The following is a 20,791-nucleotide window of genomic DNA, read 5'->3' on the forward strand; positions in this document are numbered from 1 at the left end:
GAAGCATATATATATTTAATTCCTCTATTGTTTCCTTAAAAAAGAATATAGAATTTAGCTTTTCCAATTTCACAAAATCCCTTTTCGTTTAAAATATTTGCCGTATCTCAGTTTTCGCTTGCCATCGATCAACAAGGAGTCGCACATATTTTCCAGGCTATAAAAAATAAAAGCACAATCACCCCTTGGGCTCTGGTTTTCTTTTTTTTTTTATTAATTTTTTCTTTTTTTATTTTTTGTTTGACAGGAACAATGCCGCTTTCCTTGCCTTTAGTCATCATATTATTTTCAGTACCGCCCCGTCCCATGTAGTTAGCCATTTTCCATGTGTGCGAAACGTTTTCCTCTTTTTTTGTTTTCAGCGTTTTCATTCGATTTTTATTCTTTTTTTCTCCCTTTTGGAGTTCCGTTCTCTGAACGAACCAACAATGGATGGGCAATCCAAAAACGAGCATCCATTTTCGATTTTTCATCATCAATGGCGGGCCCTTCTTCCTTTCTGGCTTGACTTATTTCTTTGCCGTTCATTTTCCTTTTTTTTCAGCGTTTTTTTTTCGATATTGTTTGGTGCAGTTTTATTGGAACGCTTTTGGCTCTTTTGACGGGGTAAAGAGAAAAATCGTCGAAGGGGCACTTTTTCCCTTTCGGCTTTTTGTGACGGGTTCCTGGCCATTGTTTACTTCCGTTTCCGGTCGGCAAAAGGAGGCAAAGCTGAGTTTCGAGGGTATTGGCATATGCAAATATTTTCAACATGATTGCATTTTGCTCTCTTTTGAGTCCTTTTGTGTGGGTGACTTTTGTTGTTAATCGAATTGATGAAATTAAAAATATATATCTGCATCGAAACGAAATGAAACTTTAAAGGGTAACGGAAGCTGTCATGTCGGGGGGGGGGGGGGTTCTTCACCCTCTGGCTAACATTTTTTCTTTTTTTTTGCAGTCACACTTTTATCTCTCGGGGAAAAGGACACTTGCATGTGGCTTAAATGTAATGAAATGAGTTTGTTTATTTTAGAAAATGTTCTTTACACTTTTCACGCGCTTTTAAGCAAATTTTGAGGCTCTTTTTCGCGTTTTTTTTTTTTTTGTGGCCTAATTAAGTAAAAATATTTACCCACGTGCCGCCTCTACACACACATTTTGCTTCTTAACGTTTGCTTTTTTAAACGCTCTTAAAATGCTTAGCCCTTGTGCTCTTGGGTGATTTTCATTTTATGTCGTGTAAATAAAAATTAAAACGCGCTCACTTTTCGCCTCCCTTTCGCGTGTAGAATTTCTTTTTTTGTTTTATTTTTGGGTGCAACTTTTTAAGCGACTTTTTGTGGCGCGTGTTTAATTTTTAAAGACTTTTGGACCCATGAAAATTATGTTTATACAGGCACTGAAAAGTTTAACTTTTTTTTGAGTTGCCATATCCGTTACAATGCAACTGATACTTTTGGGTTTTTCTGGGTTACTTGGCTAACAAATCTTTTGGCTAATTTGTTACACGACTTTATGGCTACTTTTAATCGTTTACTTAACTTTTGTGGATTTTTTTAAGAGTTTTCATAATGGGTTTTAAGATTAGATTATTTGCAAAGAACACAGCTAACTTTGACCAATTAAAAAAAATAAATACATAAGTTTAAAGTTTCTTTAAATCTTTTTAAGTCAAATTTTAAAAAGTTCCAGCTGATAAAAGGTTGTAAAATAATTTATTATTAATAATTAATAACATAAGCATTTTCCGCTATGAAAGTAGGTTTAGTGACTTCTACAAATCCAAGCAAGCCACTCAAGTATGCCTTTGTAAAATCGAAAAAAGAGTTTAGGAGAAGAAAAGTATAACCAATCGATAATGGATGTCCCGGGCAGATATGGGAAAGCAGCACAAAGAAAACGATTTAAGCCATAGCCAGGTGGGGGCTATGACCAACAGAGTAGGGGCTTCAAAGCAAAAAGAAATAGGTATTAACCCAGAGAAAGAGAAGAAGGTGAAATAGAGCTAGGAGCTATGGAATGGTAAGTTGACTTACTCCAATTGGTATTGGCATATTGGCCAAAGTTTTCCAGCGCCAAAGTGGATTGCCTCTTGATTAATTAAAAGCTCTTTGATGCTGTGCGTGTGTGTGTTCACCTTTTCCAACCTGTATTTTCTTCTATTACCCCTTCTATTTTTCACCTTGTTTTCCACTTCCTTCTAGTTCAACTTCAGCTCTGGTCCATGGCCCACTGGTTGGGAGTGGTATTGACAAAAGTCTTTGGTAGCTGTCAAGGACGCCATCGAGTTGCATTGAGAATGGGTTAAGCCAAGGGTTAAGGTAGCAGTACAGTTGGGTTTAATATTATATTACTACGATTTATAAAATTCAACAGGTGAGGAGAATATAAATCTGGATTCTGTTATATTTAACGAAATTAAAATTCAATGAAAGTAAAGTAAAGCATACCAAAAATGTATTAAATTTTACTAAAAGCAACATTGATTAGAAACCTATTTTTTATACTATTAGAAGGAAAATTTAAGCTTAAGTTTCTATTATTTCGCCATCATCTGTAAAACATTCAAGAAAGGAATAGCTATCAACGGCGTAAGGGACACCGAAAAGTGTGTCCTCTAAGTCCTATGCAAAATGTGTGCCAATTTGTGTGTTTGTATTTTGAGTCCTTTGCTAATGGTTTGTCTGTTCCTCCTCCTTTGCCTCTCTCTCTCCCTTAGAATTTGCGTAGCAAAGCGTAAATCAATTGCTTGCCAAAGGAGCAAAGGATGCAGCCAAAAGGTTCAATTTTAAGGGCAGAAGAACAACTAAACCTAATTGCTTTAAAGTCGTGCTAGCTGGATATTAACCAGGAACTGCAAGCAACTCATGCTCAACCAAATATAGACATAAGATAATCGAATCAACCAGAAATTGACCACGAAAACTTGACCAAAAAAGTCTAATAAAGCTATAAAAAAAGGAGGAACAAGTAAATATAGCATTAAGATGGCGTGACCAGATATTGCATGAGAATCTATAAAACACGAACATGAATGGGAACCAAAGTGGGTTGCATTCAAGCATTGAACATGGAGCTAACGGGGTGAAATTATGAAACATGACCAGGACTGTGTTTAAATCTTAATTTAAATGAATTATTGAAATGCAAAACTTTTGCAAAATTTTTAGTAAAGAATCAATTTTAAACTATTGATTCTTTACTAAAAATAATATAATAGAATATAATAATATATATATATATAATACTAAAAATAATATATTATATAATAATTGAGATACCTTTATGTAATCTAATTCATACAAATATTTTGTATATAAAAATTAAAAATTGTAGACCTATTTCATCATAGCTTAGACATCTTTAAACCAACTTCTTTAATAAAAAGCACTTGAACAACCTGTAATTTGTATATTTAATACCTTTGACTAATATCTTCAGCCAATTGTCACATTCCCTTACTTAAATCTCTTTGAATCCCCTCCAGATGCTCGAAATGGCCAACTCATTTCAGCTCCTATCAATTCAAGACATTCCCCAACCAAAACAAAAGCCTCCACACACTTCAGTCCTGACCATCATTAACATGAGCAAGGCAGACGACCAGATTATATGTGTAAAGACCTGTTGTCTCCTTTAAATACAGTACAAGAAATAAATGTAAATAATTAAATTAAAAATTAGCAAAATAAGCTCATCTTTTTTTAACACAAACTTTTAAAAGTTACAAGAAATATTACATTCTAAGTTAATAATATTAAGTCTTTGATTAAGGAGTCTTCCAAGGAACACTTTTATTTATTATTTTGTATTTATTTATTATAAGTAATTAATTATTAAGGAATTAACAGTAAGTCTTATTTTAAAGACACTCATTATGGCTACATTTTCTATTTTAATTTATTAAAAAAAGGGCTTACTATAAATTAAATAAATAATTAAAAATAAATAAATATAATAGGGTCGATTTTATTCCAAAAAAAGTCACGCAAAATCCTTATTTTTTTTTTTGCCTGAGTGTGGAACTGCAAAAACCGGTTAATAAGAACTCAGGAAGACAGACTGATATCGAGGCCTAATGGCGCCAACGACGATTACTGAAAACATAGACATTAAATGCAGAGGAAGTGACATTAATTGCATTGATTTACCAGGCCCTACAGCCCCTTCTAACTGATAAAAAATGTACCATGTCTGGCTCCATTACTGGTAAGCCTCGCCGAAGGTAAGAGAGGCATTGAAAACTGAATGAAAATGAAAATAAGTCGACCATTTTCATGGAACAAGCCATTACGCACTCATTGCGTATGCACTTCCAATTATTTGAAATTGTTGCTAATGAGAAATTAATTTGCAAAATGCTAATCAAGCGGTGCCAGTTGGTCGTCGGTCAGATCTCCATTCTAATTCCAACAAATTGCAAATGAGCAAATGGCCAACGAACGGATCGAAGTGATTTAATTAAGACCAGGCCAGGCCAGTCGCACCGAGTTTCGGTATTTCAACAGCGAGAGTCCGGCAGTGACTCTAATGCGGATTTAATTGTTTCAATTCGGACGAAAAAATCGAATTCTAATTGGAGCAGCATTGAGCAGACCTTGCCAACATTGCATTTTAAGGGGGGTTAAGGAATTACGAAGCTATTAATACCCTTGATTTGAGGAAAGTTTTACAAAATAAAAAACTAAACATCATAGCTTTACAAATTTCTATTATTCTTTAAGAGCTGAGAATAATATACTTCCTCCTTTAACTTTGTTTAGCATTACAGTTTAAGTTTAATTCTAAACTGCACCTAAAAATCATGATACCCTACATTTCCTAGGATATCACGACGGAAGTGACTTCCAAGTTGCAACATGTTGACTCAAACATTGTTATTAGCACTAGGAGGTAAAAAAGAGCCATAAATACAAGCATCGCTCAATAAATACTTCATCGGTAAAGACAACTGGGGCGTGAGGCAACATTAATCAAAACTTCAGGTAAATAAAGTCTCACCTGCACGCTGTCCTCCTCCTCCTCCACGTTCAACTCTTTCGCCTCTTTTTTTTTCAGATGCAATCAGAATTTCAATTTTTTCACACCACTCCAGTGGCCAGTGCAACGGTACTTTATGTGTGTGCGTGTGGGTGTAATTGCATGTGCCGATTGATTAATTCTGATTGATTAATGGCATTTAAAGTGTGTGCGTGCTTGCCGGCAATCAGCTGCTACTTACCTGATGAAATATGCTTAAAGATGCGAATTTATAAGGTAAACATTTCTTTTAAATTGCGTGAAAGCCGCCAAAATTGAAAATTATGCCAATGTTACAACGGTCCTTTTATAGTCGGACAAAAGCTGAATGCTTTTTGTGGTAGCTCTCAGTATTTGTACAGTTTGTGAAAGTTTAGTTGAAAAATATTATTTGTCAAGGCTATAGTTTATATTTTATCGTCTAAGTTAAATACAAATAGTACATTAATTTTTAAAATATTTCGCCCATTGGCTTAATGGTGATCTCATGTACCTGAAAACAATCAAATTCCGTTATAAATACTCTTCAATTGATTCCCCTTGACCTTTGCTCACCTGGACATGTGGTGGCGTCCTCAAAGCGTACATCACTGCATCAGCAATATTTGCTGGCTCTAGGCGGGCCATATCCTTCACATAAAAGTGAATCTCCTCGGGAAAGATATTGGTGTTCACTGCCCCAGGACAAATCCCGGTCACTCGAATCTTCTTCGTGTGCAGCTGGAACTCTTGGCGATAGGTCTCCGTGATGGCCGTGATGGCGAACTTTGTCGCCGGATAGATGTTAAAGGAGGGCAGTACATCGATAAAATTCAGCACCTGGTGTCCAGCGATGCTGTTGATGATCAGAACATGGCCCTCGTTGCCTCTTTTCTTCATGTTGTTGAAGGCCTCCCGTGTGCACCAGATCACGCCCATTACATTTGTGTCCATTACCTCACGAAGTTTTTGTGTGTTTCCCGGAGTAACTAGTTCTGTTTCACGCGTGATTCCGGCATTGTTGAGCAGAACATCGGCACCCTCGAGCTCCCTTTCGATCCAGTCGAACGAGCTGAGCACCTGCTCCTCCTTGGAGACATCACATCGTCGTGGTATAAAGTTAGCCTGCAGGTGTGCCGGTAGGCTGTCCCTCAGTTCCTTGAGCTTTGCCTCCCGTCGAGCAAGGCCCACCACACGCAACCCTGCTCCTATCATGGCCCGGGCGCAGGCTGCTCCTATGCCACCGCTAGCGCCTGTGACCACGGCCAATTTGTTGTGCCAGCGCTCCATGACATCTGATGAATGAATGAAAAGTGAAAGCCCGGCACTGAAACCCTCAAAAGCATCTGAAGGGCTTCTTTCACTAAGGAAAACTTTAGAATCATTGAAGTTTTTTAAATAATTAAATTTGTAGAGATGTCATAGAAATTTATTTGAGGGTTCTGTATTTCTTTAATTGAATTTACCCCTCAAATAATATTCTTTAAATAATATTCTTTTAATATTCTTCATTTTTTTCGAGTGTATCTAGAGTATTAAGGTTAATCGCCAAGGGTCAAATGTGGAACTGGCTGCGGTCATAGGCCCATGTATACACTCAGAATATTTACCATGAGGAAAGGAAAGGAAAAAAGATTTATAACATTGTTGACTAAAAATTATCTTATCATTCCCTTCAAAGTTTTACATCAAAGTTTTTATAGTAAAGTAGTTTATTTCCATATTCCAAAATGTCAAAAATATTAAAATTATTTTACAAATTCAATAAAAAGGTTTAAGCTTCGCAAATAAAGCGTTGCTTCTCATTGCACGAAGAATCGTAAATGTAACGATTAATTAATTGAACGCAGTGTTGATTTCCTTTGTAGTTGTCGGGTTGTCCTTTTCTCCAGTTCAAAAAGGCTGCAGGCTTGCCTGAGGTCGATGACACGAACTTGCCCTCCTCGGACAAATCGTTGAGATCCAGCCAGTAGTGAGAGTCCCATTTCAGTTTGCGTACGATGAGCTGAAGCTCCTCTTCGTTTTGGATAGTGGCCAGTCGACCGCCCATCAGACGACAGGCGTTTGTGGCCGAAAACCAATTCAGGGTTACTTTGGTCGAAATGTAAAAGAGCCGCGATCCGATCCGCTGAAAATTATCTGGAACAAACCACTTGACCGGGGAACAGTCTTCGTTTTTCAGTATTGCATCCTGCTGATTTTCCAACCTTTCAATTTTCTCCTCGATGGTCTTCTTCAGGACGCTCAGTTGAGCTTCCTCCCAGTTTACTTTCTGTTGGAAGGACGGTAGGACGATGGCATTCCATATTTTGTGATGATTTGCAACCTCCTCTCCGATCCTGTCAAGCTTCGCCTGAATGGTATCAAAACAATTTTTCCCTAGTCTTGTGGCATCTGAGACATTGTGGGGATTCGCCAAGGAACCACAAAGATCCCGTGCAAAAACTGCTATGAAAAAGATTATTGTTTTGTAACTGAACATTTCGAGTTCTTTTAATTACTGTTTATTCATGCCTTTAAAGCGCTGTATTTATAGGGCAATGCGGGTATGTTTATTGAGTAAAACTGATAAGAAATATCTCTTTACAGAAAAACAATACTGTATATGTACTTTCTTCGAAAAATATTCGCCGGAATTAATGAAAATTAAATGATTAACAGATTCTACATGGAATCCATCCTTTGACAACAACGTCTGAGAAGAATCTTCACAGCCAGCAATCACACACAGGTTAAGGTTGATACAAAAGGTTAAAGCATTGGAGTTTTTTATTTTTTTTAAAGAGAATTTCTTCATATGAAATAGTTCACAATAAATGGTATGTAATTCAGAGAGTAAAGCCGCTTATTCATCTCAGGTTTTATTTAATTTGTAATTCCAACTTTCTTGATTTTGACTCAATCCAACGCCTCGCATATAAAATAACGCTTAGCACTACATGGAGGGGCGTACATGTAATTGTTACTTAATTCAACGCAGCGTTCAATTCCGTTGTCGTTATCGGGTTGCCCTTCTTTCCAGTTCAGAAAGACTTCATACTTCCTTGTAGACCATGAAACGAACCTGCCCTTTTTGAACAAATCGTGGAGATCCAACCAATAGCCAGTGTCCCACTTCAGTTTCGGTACGATAAGCTGTAGCTCCTCTTTGTTTTGGAAAGTGGCTAGTCGGCTGCCCATCTGTTCACAGGCGTTTGAGGCGGAAATCCAGTTCAGGGTTACATTGGTCGAAATGTAAATGAGCCGCGATCCGATACGCTGAAAATTATCTGTATAATTGATCTTTTCCGGGTGACAATCGTCCTTCGTCAATAGGTTATCCAGCTGATGACGTAACACTTTAATATAATCATCCACGTTCCTTTTCAGAACTATTGCCCAATCTACTTCGCCCCTATAGTAGTCTTTACTGAGCCTATCGTATATCGTTAGCAAAATATCAAGCTGGTCTCTAATCCTTTCCTGCTTCGCCAGGTTTCTAACAATATCAGGCTCCCGGCTTATGTTTTCAGAGATATTGTGAGGTTTTGCCAAGGATCCGCAAAGATCCTGTGCAAAAAATGCAATGACAAAGATTATTGCTGAGTACGCGAACATTTTGAGTTCTTTTGATTACTGTTTACTTATGCCTTTGAAGCGCTCTATTTATAATCAAACCTGGGAATGGTTATTAGGCAATACTGATTAGAAACATCTCTTTACGAAAAGACAATTCAATTTTTAATAGACTTTACTTGGAATCCATTCGCCAAAACAAATTCTGAGACGAATATTGACAGTTAGGGATCACGTAAAGGTTAAGGTCAATCTAATCAAAGAGATTAATACACCCATAAATAAATATATAACAATTTATTTTCGTTTTTAATTATTAGTATAATTATAAAAATACCATAATAAAAATGCCTTGTGTCGTTATGTGCTCTTGTTTTTTAAGAGAGCTCTTCCAATGTGGTAACTAGTCCGTTTCTTAATCTTTTCAATATGTCTTTTTCTCTTTCTTTTAAATTATAATTCCCATTTTCTTAAGTTAAACTTAAATTCCCGTTTCGCATATAAAATAACGCTCAGATCCACATGAACTATCGTACATGTAATAATTAATTAATTGAACGCAGTGTTGACTGTTGTTGTAATTGTCGGGTTGCCCTTCTCTCCAGTTTAAAAAGGCTGCTGGCTCGTCTGAAGCTGTTGAAACGTACCTGCCCTCCAGAGATAAATCAGTGAGATCCAGCCAATAGGCAGTGTCCCATTTCAGTTTCGGTACGATAAGCTGTAGCTCCTCTTTACTTCGGATGGTCGCCAGTTGTCCTCCCAGTTGAGAGCACATATCTGCGGCAGCGAACCAATCGAGGGCTGTCTCCTTCTCGATGTAGAAGTGCCTGGATCCAATCAGTTGAAAGTTTGCCAAAACATCCAACTTATATTTCTCCAAGGATTCTAGCTCATTCGACGACTCTTGTATGTCAGCGGAATACTCCTGGGAAGTCCCTATATACTGGGAATTTTCTGTTTCCACCGGGGATCCATACAGATTCCGGGCAAAAAATGAAAAGACGAAAATTAATGCTGCGGGACTGAGATTCTGTGTTATTTTGATCACTGACTGCTAATGATTTAATGAAGCTGTTTAAATAGGCAAACGTTTGAATAGAGCCATACAGTATTTGATTGATAAGAAATGTTATCTGTACAAAATTTGGATTTCCTCGAAAAATACTCCCCGACATTCTGTTGCATTTTATTAGATAATGTCCAACGCTCTCAAAACAATACATTTTAATTTTAAAAAGTTCCAAGAACAAACTAAATATAATTTTTTAAAAATTTATTATTTGATTCAAGGATTGTACAAATGTTTTTAAATTATCCAAAATTGAAAACTTTGAGAAAATCAGATTATATGTCTACAAAGAGAATAAAAAATTATTTTTATATATTATTTTCATAACGCCTCATGTGACGATGTATTTTCGTTTGTAGAAAGTACTTTTTATAAGCTGTCATTTCTTTTTTTTTTTTTTTTTATTATAATTTCAATTTTCTTAAATTAAACTTCAATTTCCGCCTCGCATATAAAATAACGCTGAGATTCACATATACAATCGTATATGTAGTAATTAATTAATGAAACGCAGTGCTCATTGTTGTTGTAATTGTCGGGTTGCCCTTTTCTCCAGTTCAAAAAGGCTGCTGGCTCGTCAGAAGGTGTTGAAACGAACCTGCCCTCCTCGGACAAATCAGTGAGATCCAGCCAATAGGCAGAGTCCCATTTCAGTTTCGGTACGATAAGCTGTAGCTCCTCGTTACTTCGGATGGTCGCCAGTTGTCCTCCCAGTTGAGAGCACATATCTGCGGCAGCGAACCAATCGAGGGCTGATTCCTTCTCGATGTAGAAGTGCCTGGATCCAATCAATTGAAAGTTCTTTAAAACATTCAACTTCTGTTTCTCCTCGGATTCTAGCTCATCGTACTCCTGTGAAGTCCCAATATCCTGGGAATTTTCAGTTTCCACCGGGGAACCATACAGATTCCGGGCAAAAAACGAAAAGACAAGAATTACTGCTGCGAGCCTGAGCATTCTGAGTTATTTTGATCACTGACTACTAATGATTTAATGAAGCTGTTTAAATAGGCAAACTTTTGAATAGAGTCATGCAGTATTTGATTAATAAGAAATGTTATCTGTACAAAATTTGGATTTCCTCGAAAAATGCTCCCCGTCATTTGGTTCCATTTTATTAGATACTGTTCAACTTTTTTCAGAAAGTTCTCAATTTCAACTTAAAAAAGTGTGTGGCCAATTTTAATAGCTCTTAAGTTCTATGAACAAATAATATATTTTTAAAATATGAATTATTTAATTCAAAGAATGTATTAATGTTTTTAAATGATTGAGAATTGAAAATTGTTTATCCCTTAGTTACAATCTACCGAAACTTCAATTTTATAAATTTAAACACATATATTTAAGATTAAATAATTTATATAGAATCAGATCAACAACGTTCTCAACCAATTTTCGAAGCACAACTTTAATTAGCTTTACTTGGAATTCAATAAAATCCTATTATTAAAATTTTCAAGAATATATTATTTAACTGCATTAATGTTTTGAAATAATACAGAATTCTAAATTAAACTGATTTCCCCAGGTACAAACTACTTTAACTAGCTTAATTTGAAATTCAATAAAAGCTTAATATTAAATTTTAAATAATTCAACAAAATTATTGACAAAAAATAATAATAAATATTTTATATATTCTATTTAAAAATCATTAAAAACTCACAGCAGTCAGCTTTTGTCCTGCTTCACACATCAGCTGATTCTGACCCACAGGGTGTTCAATGTTCACAGTGTCGTAAACAAAACAATTCGTATTTTTGTAATTTGTAAAAAAAATTACAAATATTAGGGTAAATAAATTAAATTAAAATAAATTCAATACAAAATAAACAAATCAAATTGTTGGATCTCAGGACAATGGAGGACACGTGCCGAATTTGCATGGGAAAGCCGCAGGCCTTGGTTAAAATATTTGATGGGACGCCTCCTCAATCGGAAGCTCCCATTGCAGATATGATATCTCAATACACTGGCTTCTCCGTTTCTAAAGGGGATTCCCTGCCAGAAACCATCTGCTCCCCTTGCCTGCAGGATGTACGAAGGGCGTATCAGAGCCAGGAGAGCAGGGAGCACCAGAACCTTTTAAAGGAGGAAGTGGATCCAACGCAGATTGAATTTTTTACCATAACTGAATTCAAATGTGAGGACGACGAGGAGGAAATCCAAGATTTCCATTCCGAAGTGCAAAACGAAGGCGTCGAAGAAGGTTTGAGGCAGGATGTTGATCCATATGAAAACTATAACGACTTCCAAGTGAAAAATGAGCCAGTTGAAGAAAACACTGTCGACGGAGGGGACTCCGAGGTGGGCCTTATCGAATGGCAAGTGAAAAGCGAAGAAGTTGAATACGATGAAGAGGACGATGATAACGATAGGGATTATATCGACGAGAGTGAAGTCCTTAGCAAAGATGGGGAGCCACCCTTCAAGTGTACCCTCTGCTCGAAGTCCTTCTCAACTCAACGTAAGCTCAAGAAGCACATCCTCTATCACAACAGTAAAAAGACGTACCAGTGCACCCAATGCCCGAAATCCTTTCTCTCGCCATCCAACCTGGAGAACCACGTTCGCACACACACCGGCGAAAGGCCGCATAAGTGCTCCCAGTGCCCAAAGTCCTACGCCCAGCTATCTGCTCTCAATACACACTACCTGAGCCACACTGGGGAAAGGCCACACAAGTGCCCTCACTGCCCAAAGTCGTTCCTAACGTCACCTAGTCTCAAAGTGCACGTCCGAAGTCACACCGGCGAAAGGCCCTACCAGTGCACACTCTGCCCAAAGACTTTTCTGCGGCGATCTTACCTGGACAACCATTACAACGTCCACACTGATGTGATAAAAGCCAGTGAGAGCCTCGCGGGATCGGAGGTCTTCAAGTGCACCCACTGCCCCAAGACTTTCCTAAAAGAAACCTGGCTCAAGAAGCACATTCGAAATTATAGTAGCGAAAAGGCGCACAAGTGCTCGCTCTGCCCGAAATCCTTTATTTCCCGAAACAATCTGGAAGACCACATCCGTACGCACACCGGCGAGCGACCGTTTCAGTGTACCGAATGTCCGAAATCGTTTTCGAGTTCCATTGGACTCAAGCGTCACGTCCTAACGCACTCTACGGAGAAGGCCCACCACTGTCCCCACTGCTCCAGGTCGTTTACTGTCAAGGAGAATCTGACGAGGCATCTTCGCTCGCACTCGCCGACCCTCAAGGGTCCCAGCACGGGCAGTGAGCCAGCTTTTGAAGAAGAGGATATACTCGGGAAGTAAATTTGAAACTAAATTAATATTCAAAATACTCTACGATAAGTAGGTTTAAGGGGTAAACATCGCCCTCTTTTTTAGCATATTTTTCTCTACACTCTTTCTGAAGGAATTCTTTTATATTAACAAAAAATATAAACTAGAATTCTACTTTTATATTGCCAAAAAATATAAACATTATGTATAAAAATTGTTCAAACGAATAAAATTGTAAAAGAATATTTTATAAATAACTTATTGTTTGGAATGGAATTTTTAATTTTATTTTATTTTTATATAATTAATTTTTAAAAATGTATAAATATATTAATAATATTTAAATATTTGTAAATAATGTTATAAAATTTATTTAGGCCACATCAGTCAGCTACTGTCCATGACACATCAGCTGATTGAGGCTCACAGGGTGTTTACATTTTCATATACAAAAATGAGTAGGTATGTTTTTATGTACAGTAAATCTAAATTATATTTCATAGAAAACATATAAAAGCCATTTTCGGATTTCATAATATTTAAAATTTACTGGATTTTAATCAATTTCCGTTAACCGCACAAAAGCTAAAAGCTGTGGCACAAGAACTTTGTGCCAAGAAAACATAAACAAAGCCACCTGCGAAACGTGGTGTTCTTTAGCCGTAAGATATCTGGTCATACTAACCCGTTTTGCCAGAAAAATGAGCATAAAAACGATAAATTGGATTTAAAAACAGTATAAACAACCGAAATAGGACAATAAAAATGTCAGTGCTGCGATTCCTGGTAACGCGCCAGGCTCTGGCTGCCTTGGCAAGGCCCAGGACCTTCAATATCCTCCAAAAACCAGCCCAAATCGCCTTGGCCTCCACTTTGTGCAACCAAAATAGCAATAAAATCGCTCAAGATTTAACAAAATCGAATGGAAGTCCAAATCTAATGCAAGTGAGGACCCACAAACGCTTCGGGCACCAGCAGGAGAAGACGCCGAATGTGACAAAGTACTTTCACATGTTCATTCTGAGCCTGTTCCTGATTTCCGTCTTGGATTGGGGCAAGTGAGTATAAAATAACCAATAAAATATTTCGCATTTTTATTCCCACACGAAATCTATTTTTAGAGTGAAGCGTCTGCTGGTGCCCAAAGTGGATGCGGATGCTGGACAACGACCGTCCTCAGCCGCCGGCGTGAATGGCGAGGATACGAAGTCCGATACGGAGGCGGAGGACAGCGAGGAGGAGGAAGGAGGATCGGACCTACACCTGCACGAGGGCAAGAAGATACGCGAAAAGGTCGGATTTCGCGAGAGGAAGGTACAAACATAGCAGCTTTTAGGCTCTGGAACGCCATTTATAACTCCGCCTTGTTAACTCTGTTTAAAAATCTATTATTATATATCAGGTTTAATCCGGTTTTCACAGCTTAATAATCTACGGTTTGCTAACGTTTTTTTCATTCTAAAAATACGTTAAAGATTTATATCAGTTTTTGAAGTTAATTAATACAATTTTTATAACAGTTTCCCAAAAGTTTATATTAATTTTAAGCTTGTTTCGAAAAAATGAACCAATTTATAAAATTTAAAATCAAGGAAAGTTATGTGAAAACCGAAGTAAACCTATTTTAAACTTTTTGCAATATATTTTAAAGTTTCTTTAATTACATTTTTCCGCAAAATCTTTGGTTTTCTTTACTTTTATGTTTGTGACGTCTTGATTTTTGTTAAACACACACACAACCACCCCACAAAGATCATTGAGTATGAGAACCGTATACGGCAATTCTCCACGCCGGACAAGATATTCCGTTACTTTGCCACCGTACGATTGCAGGATGCAACCCAAACCATCGTCTGCATGACGCCCGAGGATTTCCTGCGCTCCATTTATCCGGGAATTAAACAACCAGATGGTAAATCACCTCGAGGGAAACTCAAAACCCATCAACTAACATTTAGTTTTTAACTTAAGTTTAGTTTAAAAATTCACTTGTTTAGTTTAGTCTCTTATTTTTGTGAAATTAGTTTTGCTCTCCTTTGTCAATGTCGTGGTTGCTCTTAGCTAAAGTAATGTCGTTTGCCTTAGATCATAGAGTACGAGAACCGTATCCGTCAGTTCTCAACGCCGGACAAAGTATTTCGCTATTTTGCCACCATCCAGGTGCCTGTGGCCGATGATCGTCACGAAGTCTATATGACACCGACCGATTTTCTTACCAGCATGACACCGGGCATGAAGCAACCAGATGGTATGTGATAGGGATAGAAATGTGTCATAGAAGAATGTAGCAAACTAACACGATTATATATACAAGGAGCATCAGTATCTAACCTTAAATTAATTAATTATATTTGTTTTATAGGTTTGGGTCTGGACCAATATCGACGTTATGATCCCAAGGTGAGCTTATTGTTTAAATGTTTGTGATCTTTTATTTAATATTTATTACCCATTTCCCCTTTCAGTCCGTTGGCGAACAACTAAATCTGCACCTGGAGAAGAACAGCATATTCTACAAGTTGGGCTCCTTTGGCTTGATAACCTTCTCCGATTACATTTTCTTGCTCACCGTACTCTCCAGTAAGTGATTAAAATTAATTATCAACTTAAATATATTAATTAAAGTTTGTTTCCCCCCAAGTTTCACGTCGTCACTTTGAGATTGCCTTTCGTATGTTCGATCTGAATGGAGATGGGGATGTGGATTGTGAGGAATTCGAAATGGTTGCCACATTGGTGAGGCAGCAAACGAGCATGGGCACACGGCACCGTGATCATGCCAATACAGGGAACACCTTTAAGGTAATATAGGAACATTTTCTTAAATAGAAAAGACAGTACCTCGAGACGTACTAAAAAACCATTCCTTCTTTTGTATACTTGTATATTCTCTGTCTTTGGCTTTGATCTCCTATATATGTATATTGAACGCGTGTCTAAACTGTGTACATAAAAATAAACTCTTAACTTCCCTCTGTTTTTGACGTACTCACAGTCCTTGAAGGTACTTTGTGTAATAATGCTTACTGACTTATATTTTGCCCCTTTCAAACTTCTTTTTGAACATCAGTCACATTCGCACTTAACTAAGACTAAATCACGCTAGAAAATCCCACGCACACAAGTTACTGTCCATTGATGTTAACACTAAATCCATTACAAAATAATAATCATTTAGTTTGTACTCAAATCCTTTCTGTAGGGCGTGAATTCGGCCTTGATCACGTATTTCTTTGGCCCCAACATGGACGAAAAGCTGACCATTGAAAAGTTCTTGGACTTTCAAGAGCAACTTCAGCGGGAAATCCTATCGCTTGAGTTCGAAAGGAAAGAACCGAACGCTGATGGAAATATAACCGAAGCCGATTTCGCTGAGCTACTGTTGGCCTATGCCGGATATCCTCTGAAGAAGAAGCAAAAGAAGTTGAAGAGAGTTAAGCGGAGATTCAGGGATCACGGCACAGGCATTTCCAAACAGGATTATCTCGATTTCTTCCACTTCCTGAACAACATCAACGATGTGGACACTGCTTTGACATTCTACCACATCGCGGGAGCCTCGATTGACCAGCAGACATTGCAGCATGTGGCCAAGACAGTGGCCATGGTCAATCTATCGGATCATGTGGTGGATGTTGTCTTTACCATTTTCGATGAGAACAGTAAGTTTGAAAGAAAAACGTTATTATCTTAGTTAAGAAAATGTTTAAACAGATGACAACCAACTGAGCAACAAGGAGTTCATCTCCGTAATGAAGAATCGCGTGCAACGCGGTCTGGAAAAGCCCAAGGACACGGGCTTCTTGAAAATGATGCGATCGGTGTTCAAGTGCGCCAAGGAAACCAAGCCTGTGCTGTTGGACATCTAAGCATGATTACTAACACCATTGTGGATTCTCCCGCTCCAAGCGCGCCTCAATCTTAGTCATTTTTTCCTACGCTTATACGCTTTTTACTATTTATTTTGTAGTTAATCGATTTTAGCTAAATCTCTTTAAGTTCTTTGGAGACTATAATTTACTCTTGTATGTTTCACCGACTCTTGTGCACTTAATACGTTTATTTTTTAATACAAACATATATCATAATATTTATAAATAAATCTAAAAAATTTATAAGAAAGTACTATTTTCTTGGGATATTATTGTTCTATTCTACAAGGATTCATTAGTTTTGCTCAATGCTCTATTCAACTTTAATAACGATTGACGAATGAATACTTCGGCTTGTTGAAGCAAGCTTCCTTTCAGGTTTTTTACTGTTATAATTAATCATTATTAATAATAAATAAATTCATGGAGTTGAAGTTTAAGGTTTTATTTTGTTTGATTTATATTTTCTTCAAGTTCAGTTCATATATTTTTTAGAAAATCTTTAGAATTGTTCATCAAGATATCTGAAAGTTATAAACAATTCCATTGTTTATGGATCACAAAGTAAACTTAAATATTTTCTTTTTCCGCTCTATATTAGGGAATGTGGTAAATAATATGATTAGTTTATGCTTAAAACTACTTACAAAGATCTTTCAAGATCTTATAACATTTTTAAGGATTACAACTTTAAGGAATGTTTTACTGCGTGATATTTTTATCGATCTCACTTCACTTAAATTTTAAATTAATATTTGTAAACTAAACTAAAATAAAAAAAAGTTATTCAAAAATTGGTTAAGGATTTATAATCCTTAATAAAATATATACTCCAATAAATTAAGAAAATCTTGATAATTCAAATATTTCCAATAACATGCTATAAAAATATTGAGATCAACATCATATCAATAATTTCAAAATTACCGATATTTTTGATATGATATTGATCCCAGTATTTAAAGGAATTACATATATGGAAATATATGTATATTATTATCAAAATAGCAAACCAAACACATCAAATATCGTTGCAATAAATCAATATTTACCTCTCCAACTAGGCCACATCCACATCCTGATCCTCATCGCCCACATCATCCACACTCATTCCATACAATTCCAAGTCATGCTGCTTCAGATGAGACGTATAAGCTTCCAGTTCCGTGAATCTTTGCTGACATTCACAACACTCCAGCCAGTCCTCCACAGAGCTCTCATCATCACTTTCATAGTTGGAGGATTTCCTGTCCCTCAGCTGCTCCAGATGATTGGACTTATGATCAGCATACTCCAGATAGTCCCTGAATTTCGCTGGACACCTAAGACACTTGTACCAGCGGTCTCGGATGTGCGTGGCCATGTGCTTCTTCAGGGTTGAACATTCCCTGAAGGGTTTCCGGCATTTGGAGCAGCTGAAAGGCTTTTCGCCAGTGTGAATCATATAGTGGCGCTTCAGGTTATGACGCGTTCCAAAGGGACGATGACACAGCGGGCATGGATAGGATCGACGAGTACGACTTCTGGTCTTTCCCAAAGCATTGCCATCGTTGCTCAAGGAAGACGATGAGTTGGCGCTACTGCAACTGCGCGGAAGTGGCGGACGACTAGGTTGATGGGGAGGAGGAATCTTTTCCGGCAAAGATTGAAGAGTAGTGGGTATCAAGGTTACCATTAAAGTGGGCAGTGAAGGCACAGGTTGTGGCTGCTCCACTGCCTCTGGTTCTTCAATCTCCTCTTCTTCTATTTCTTCTTCTATATCCTCGTCTTCCTCATCCATATCCTCTTCCGCCTGATCCTGATCCTCAAGTGGCTTGTCCCCCATCTCATCTGGCTGTGGTTTTACCATTAGATTTTTGCTTTCGCATTCCGCACACCTGGTGGCATCCTGATCCAGCGGTTGCCCCAAGTGGCAGATCATGCAAATGAATCTGGGATCATGTGAGTGCCTGCGGCGGTGCTTCTTAAGATCGCTAAACTCCCGAAAGCGACGTTCGCAGAGATCACAAGGAAAGGGTCGCTCGCCTGGAATAACAAAGTGGGAAATTTATAAGCAAATAATTATAGAAATTTAAATGTATAAGTAATACCTGTATGAATCATCATGTGGCGTCTTAGATTATAGTTGGATTGCACTTTTTTACCACAGTCAGAACACTCGTACAGGTGACGTCCCCTCCGGTTGACATACGATCGTTTCCTCCTTGACGAAGAAGGCTTCTTTCTTACTGTCCGTGGAGGCTGCTGGCCCTCTTCATCATCATCGGAGGGCAGGACTATCACCTGCTGAGGCGCCTTTTTCTCGCTTTCCAGGACACAACTAACAGTATTTGAAGGAAGATTGATATCATCGTCTTCGTCGCTATTTGCATTCTCCTCGCTATCGCTGAGTTCGATTTCCGCCACAATCCTGTGTCCCTGTTTGGGAATTAATTCAATATCTGGAGATATCCTTTTAATAGAAGAATTCCACGAGGCCAGACTACGGGCGGCGCTTATTATCAACCCATTGACTTGAGAAGCGTCCTCCTCATCCAATTCAATGACCTCCGGTTCCCTTCTTCGTCTCTCTGCTTCCCTGCGCAGTTTTTCTATATCTTTGAGTCTTTTCCTTTCCAATTCCTGCTCCTGTTGTTGCTGTGCTATTCGCAACAGGAACCCCTTGATCTTGGCATCATCTATGGAGACAAAGTTCTCCTCAGGCTCCTGGTACTCATATCTGACTGGGTCTGGGGGAATTAATCCGCAGCTGGCTCCACAGCTGGCATCACAGCAGGCAGCGGCCGAGCAGCAGGGCAGAGCAGTACAGTCGCTGCAGCAGTCCACGCAGGACGATGTCTTATTCAAGGCCAACTCCATTTAAAGGTTTAACTGTAGAGTTTTAAAAAGCTAATATTATTAACCATTCCTTATACATTTACAAGAATCTTATAATTAACCATAAGAATCCTAATAACTTATGAATCATAAAAACCCGGATTATTTTTTGTAATACTGCTAAACCTTTGCTTTTAAGGTTTCATAAATATTTTGTTAATTTCTGACCTAAGACCAGCTTAACTAGAATAAATATTAGCCGAGGGTCAAGCAGGTCAAGCTAACCATGACCTATTATATTTCCATCCTAAAAACGTTTACAACTACAAACAAAAAGCTTAAAATATTTATAAATTCCTTTAGTTACCACTGGAATGATCGTGTCCTTTTATCAGAGAGTGATCACTTTCTTATGTTTATAGCTCATATATTTTAAAATGAAAAGCTTTAAAACAAAGACACTCTTTTCTTTACGACTCTCAGGTAATCCTGGCAGTTTAAAGCCTTTACTAACCACGTGATCTGCAAGGAGTTTCCGAATTCAGGGAAAAAAGCTCCTCCGCCTATCTGCAATCCCCGATCTTTTCTCTCTCTTTACACTCTCCTCCTTGGGCGCTCTGCTTTCCTTTGCTCTGTTTATCCGCGATTTCTGTGACTGCCGTGCGAAGAAGTGAAGAAGAAACTGGATTCGCGATTCGCGATTTGCGGCTTGCCGAGCAGCAACCTCTCGACAAAAACAACAAAACGCCGCAAAAGTCGAGTTTCAGTCGTCGGCGTCGGCGTTGGCAGCGCTGCTTGGTCTGTGAATCAGCGAAGCGAGCAGAGCGCCAACAACAATGGACGCTGCAGGCTTTTTCGAAACACGAACGTGAGCCTTATCCCCAAGACCCACCGCCCCCTCTGCCCCTTTGCGTGTTAACTTGATTTTTCTTCGGGCCACGTAAAAGCGAGAAACGACAAAACAAAGAAAATGCGCACAGGGCAAGCCCCAAAGAAAATGCAACAACAACAAAATAAAAACAATTACAGGCAAGAGCAACAGGCGCAACAACTACTGCAGCAACAACAACTCACGATTTTCAAGATTACTCAGAGAGCCAAAGAGAGGGAAAGAGACGGAGTAAAATGGGCAGTTGGGGGTGTATGGAGCCGTGTGTGTGCCAGAGAGAGAGAGAGAGAGAGAGGGGATGCGTGGGGGAGGAGAACTGAAAAAAGGGAGCAGCGTGACGGAAAAAACAGTAACAATAACAACAAT

General features: G+C 38.2%; 4 protein-coding genes and 1 long non-coding RNA gene across 7 annotated transcripts in view; 3 read left to right on the plus strand and 2 right to left on the minus strand.

The window, feature by feature from the left end:
- Positions 1-20,488, minus strand: part of LOC108072835 (zinc finger protein 30 homolog) — a 104,415-nt gene extending 83,927 nt beyond the window's left edge. The window contains exons 1-3 of one of the 2 annotated variants that reach the window (XM_017164127.3): positions 20,051-20,488; positions 18,810-19,590; positions 17,772-18,744 (exon numbers count right to left, since the gene is read on the minus strand). In XM_017164127.3, the coding sequence (XP_017019616.1) occupies positions 17,780-18,744; positions 18,810-19,578 (1,734 nt within the window). In that variant the 5' untranslated portion in view covers positions 19,579-19,590; positions 20,051-20,488 and the 3' untranslated portion in view covers positions 17,772-17,779. Of the gene's footprint in view, positions 1-17,154; positions 18,745-18,809; positions 19,591-20,050 lie in introns of those variants that run through there. The other variant, XM_070283968.1, reaches the window with a different exon arrangement.
- LOC121502449 (uncharacterized) lies at positions 1,756-2,462 on the plus strand. Its single transcript, XR_005991008.2, has 3 exons — positions 1,756-2,004; positions 2,187-2,303; positions 2,359-2,462. It is a non-coding gene; the product is annotated as an uncharacterized lncRNA (long non-coding RNA).
- On the minus strand, positions 5,296-6,343 carry LOC108072841 (farnesol dehydrogenase). The gene is made up of 2 exons (XM_017164136.3): positions 5,557-6,343; positions 5,296-5,494 (listed from the first exon to the last, which is right to left on the minus strand). The coding sequence occupies exons 1-2, from the start codon at positions 6,268-6,270 to the stop codon at positions 5,453-5,455; spliced, it is 756 nt and encodes a 251-aa protein (XP_017019625.1). The 5' UTR covers positions 6,271-6,343; the 3' UTR covers positions 5,296-5,452.
- Positions 11,340-13,061, plus strand: LOC108072833 (zinc finger protein Paris-like). Its single transcript, XM_017164124.3, has 2 exons — positions 11,340-11,400; positions 11,464-13,061. The coding sequence occupies exon 2, from the start codon at positions 11,468-11,470 to the stop codon at positions 12,875-12,877; it is 1,410 nt and encodes a 469-aa protein (XP_017019613.1). The 5' UTR covers positions 11,340-11,400; positions 11,464-11,467; the 3' UTR covers positions 12,878-13,061.
- On the plus strand, positions 13,498-16,975 carry MICU1 (Mitochondrial calcium uptake 1). Of its 2 annotated transcripts, none has more exons than XM_017164180.3 (8): positions 13,498-13,905; positions 13,969-14,161; positions 14,933-15,095; positions 15,210-15,247; positions 15,313-15,427; positions 15,489-15,649; positions 16,050-16,509; positions 16,562-16,975. In XM_017164180.3, exons 1-8 carry the CDS (start codon positions 13,613-13,615, stop codon positions 16,714-16,716), a joined length of 1,578 nt encoding a protein of 525 aa, XP_017019669.1. In that variant the 5' UTR covers positions 13,498-13,612; the 3' UTR covers positions 16,717-16,975. The 2 variants fall into 2 exon arrangements, with proteins under 2 accessions (XP_017019669.1, XP_017019670.1); XM_017164181.3 differs by lacking the exon at positions 14,933-15,095 and adding an exon at positions 14,600-14,759 and having other exon boundaries at positions 13,499-13,905.
- Positions 20,489-20,791: the final 303 nt, after the last annotated feature.

The sequence above is a fragment of the Drosophila kikkawai genome, chromosome 2L (assembly GCF_030179895.1).
Source record: "Drosophila kikkawai strain 14028-0561.14 chromosome 2L, DkikHiC1v2, whole genome shotgun sequence".
Lineage (NCBI taxonomy): Eukaryota > Metazoa > Arthropoda > Insecta > Diptera > Drosophilidae > Drosophila > Drosophila kikkawai.

Coding starts and splice junctions, on each gene's coding strand:
- LOC108072833 (XM_017164124.3), top strand. CDS start 11,468: ATGGAGGACACGTGCCGAATTTGCATGGGAAAGCCGCAGGCCTTGGTT.
- LOC108072841 (XM_017164136.3), bottom strand. CDS start 6,270: ATGGAGCGCTGGCACAACAAATTGGCCGTGGTCACAGGCGCTAGCGGT. Junction 5,495..5,556: donor GGACGCCACCACATGTCCAG/GTGAGCAAAGGT, acceptor GATTGTTTTCAG/GTACATGAGATCACCATTAA.
- MICU1 (XM_017164180.3), top strand. CDS start 13,613: ATGTCAGTGCTGCGATTCCTGGTAACGCGCCAGGCTCTGGCTGCCTTG. Junction 15,428..15,488: donor CTTGCTCACCGTACTCTCCA/GTAAGTGATTAA, acceptor TTTCCCCCCAAG/TTTCACGTCGTCACTTTGAG. Junction 15,650..16,049: donor ATACAGGGAACACCTTTAAG/GTAATATAGGAA, acceptor TCCTTTCTGTAG/GGCGTGAATTCGGCCTTGAT.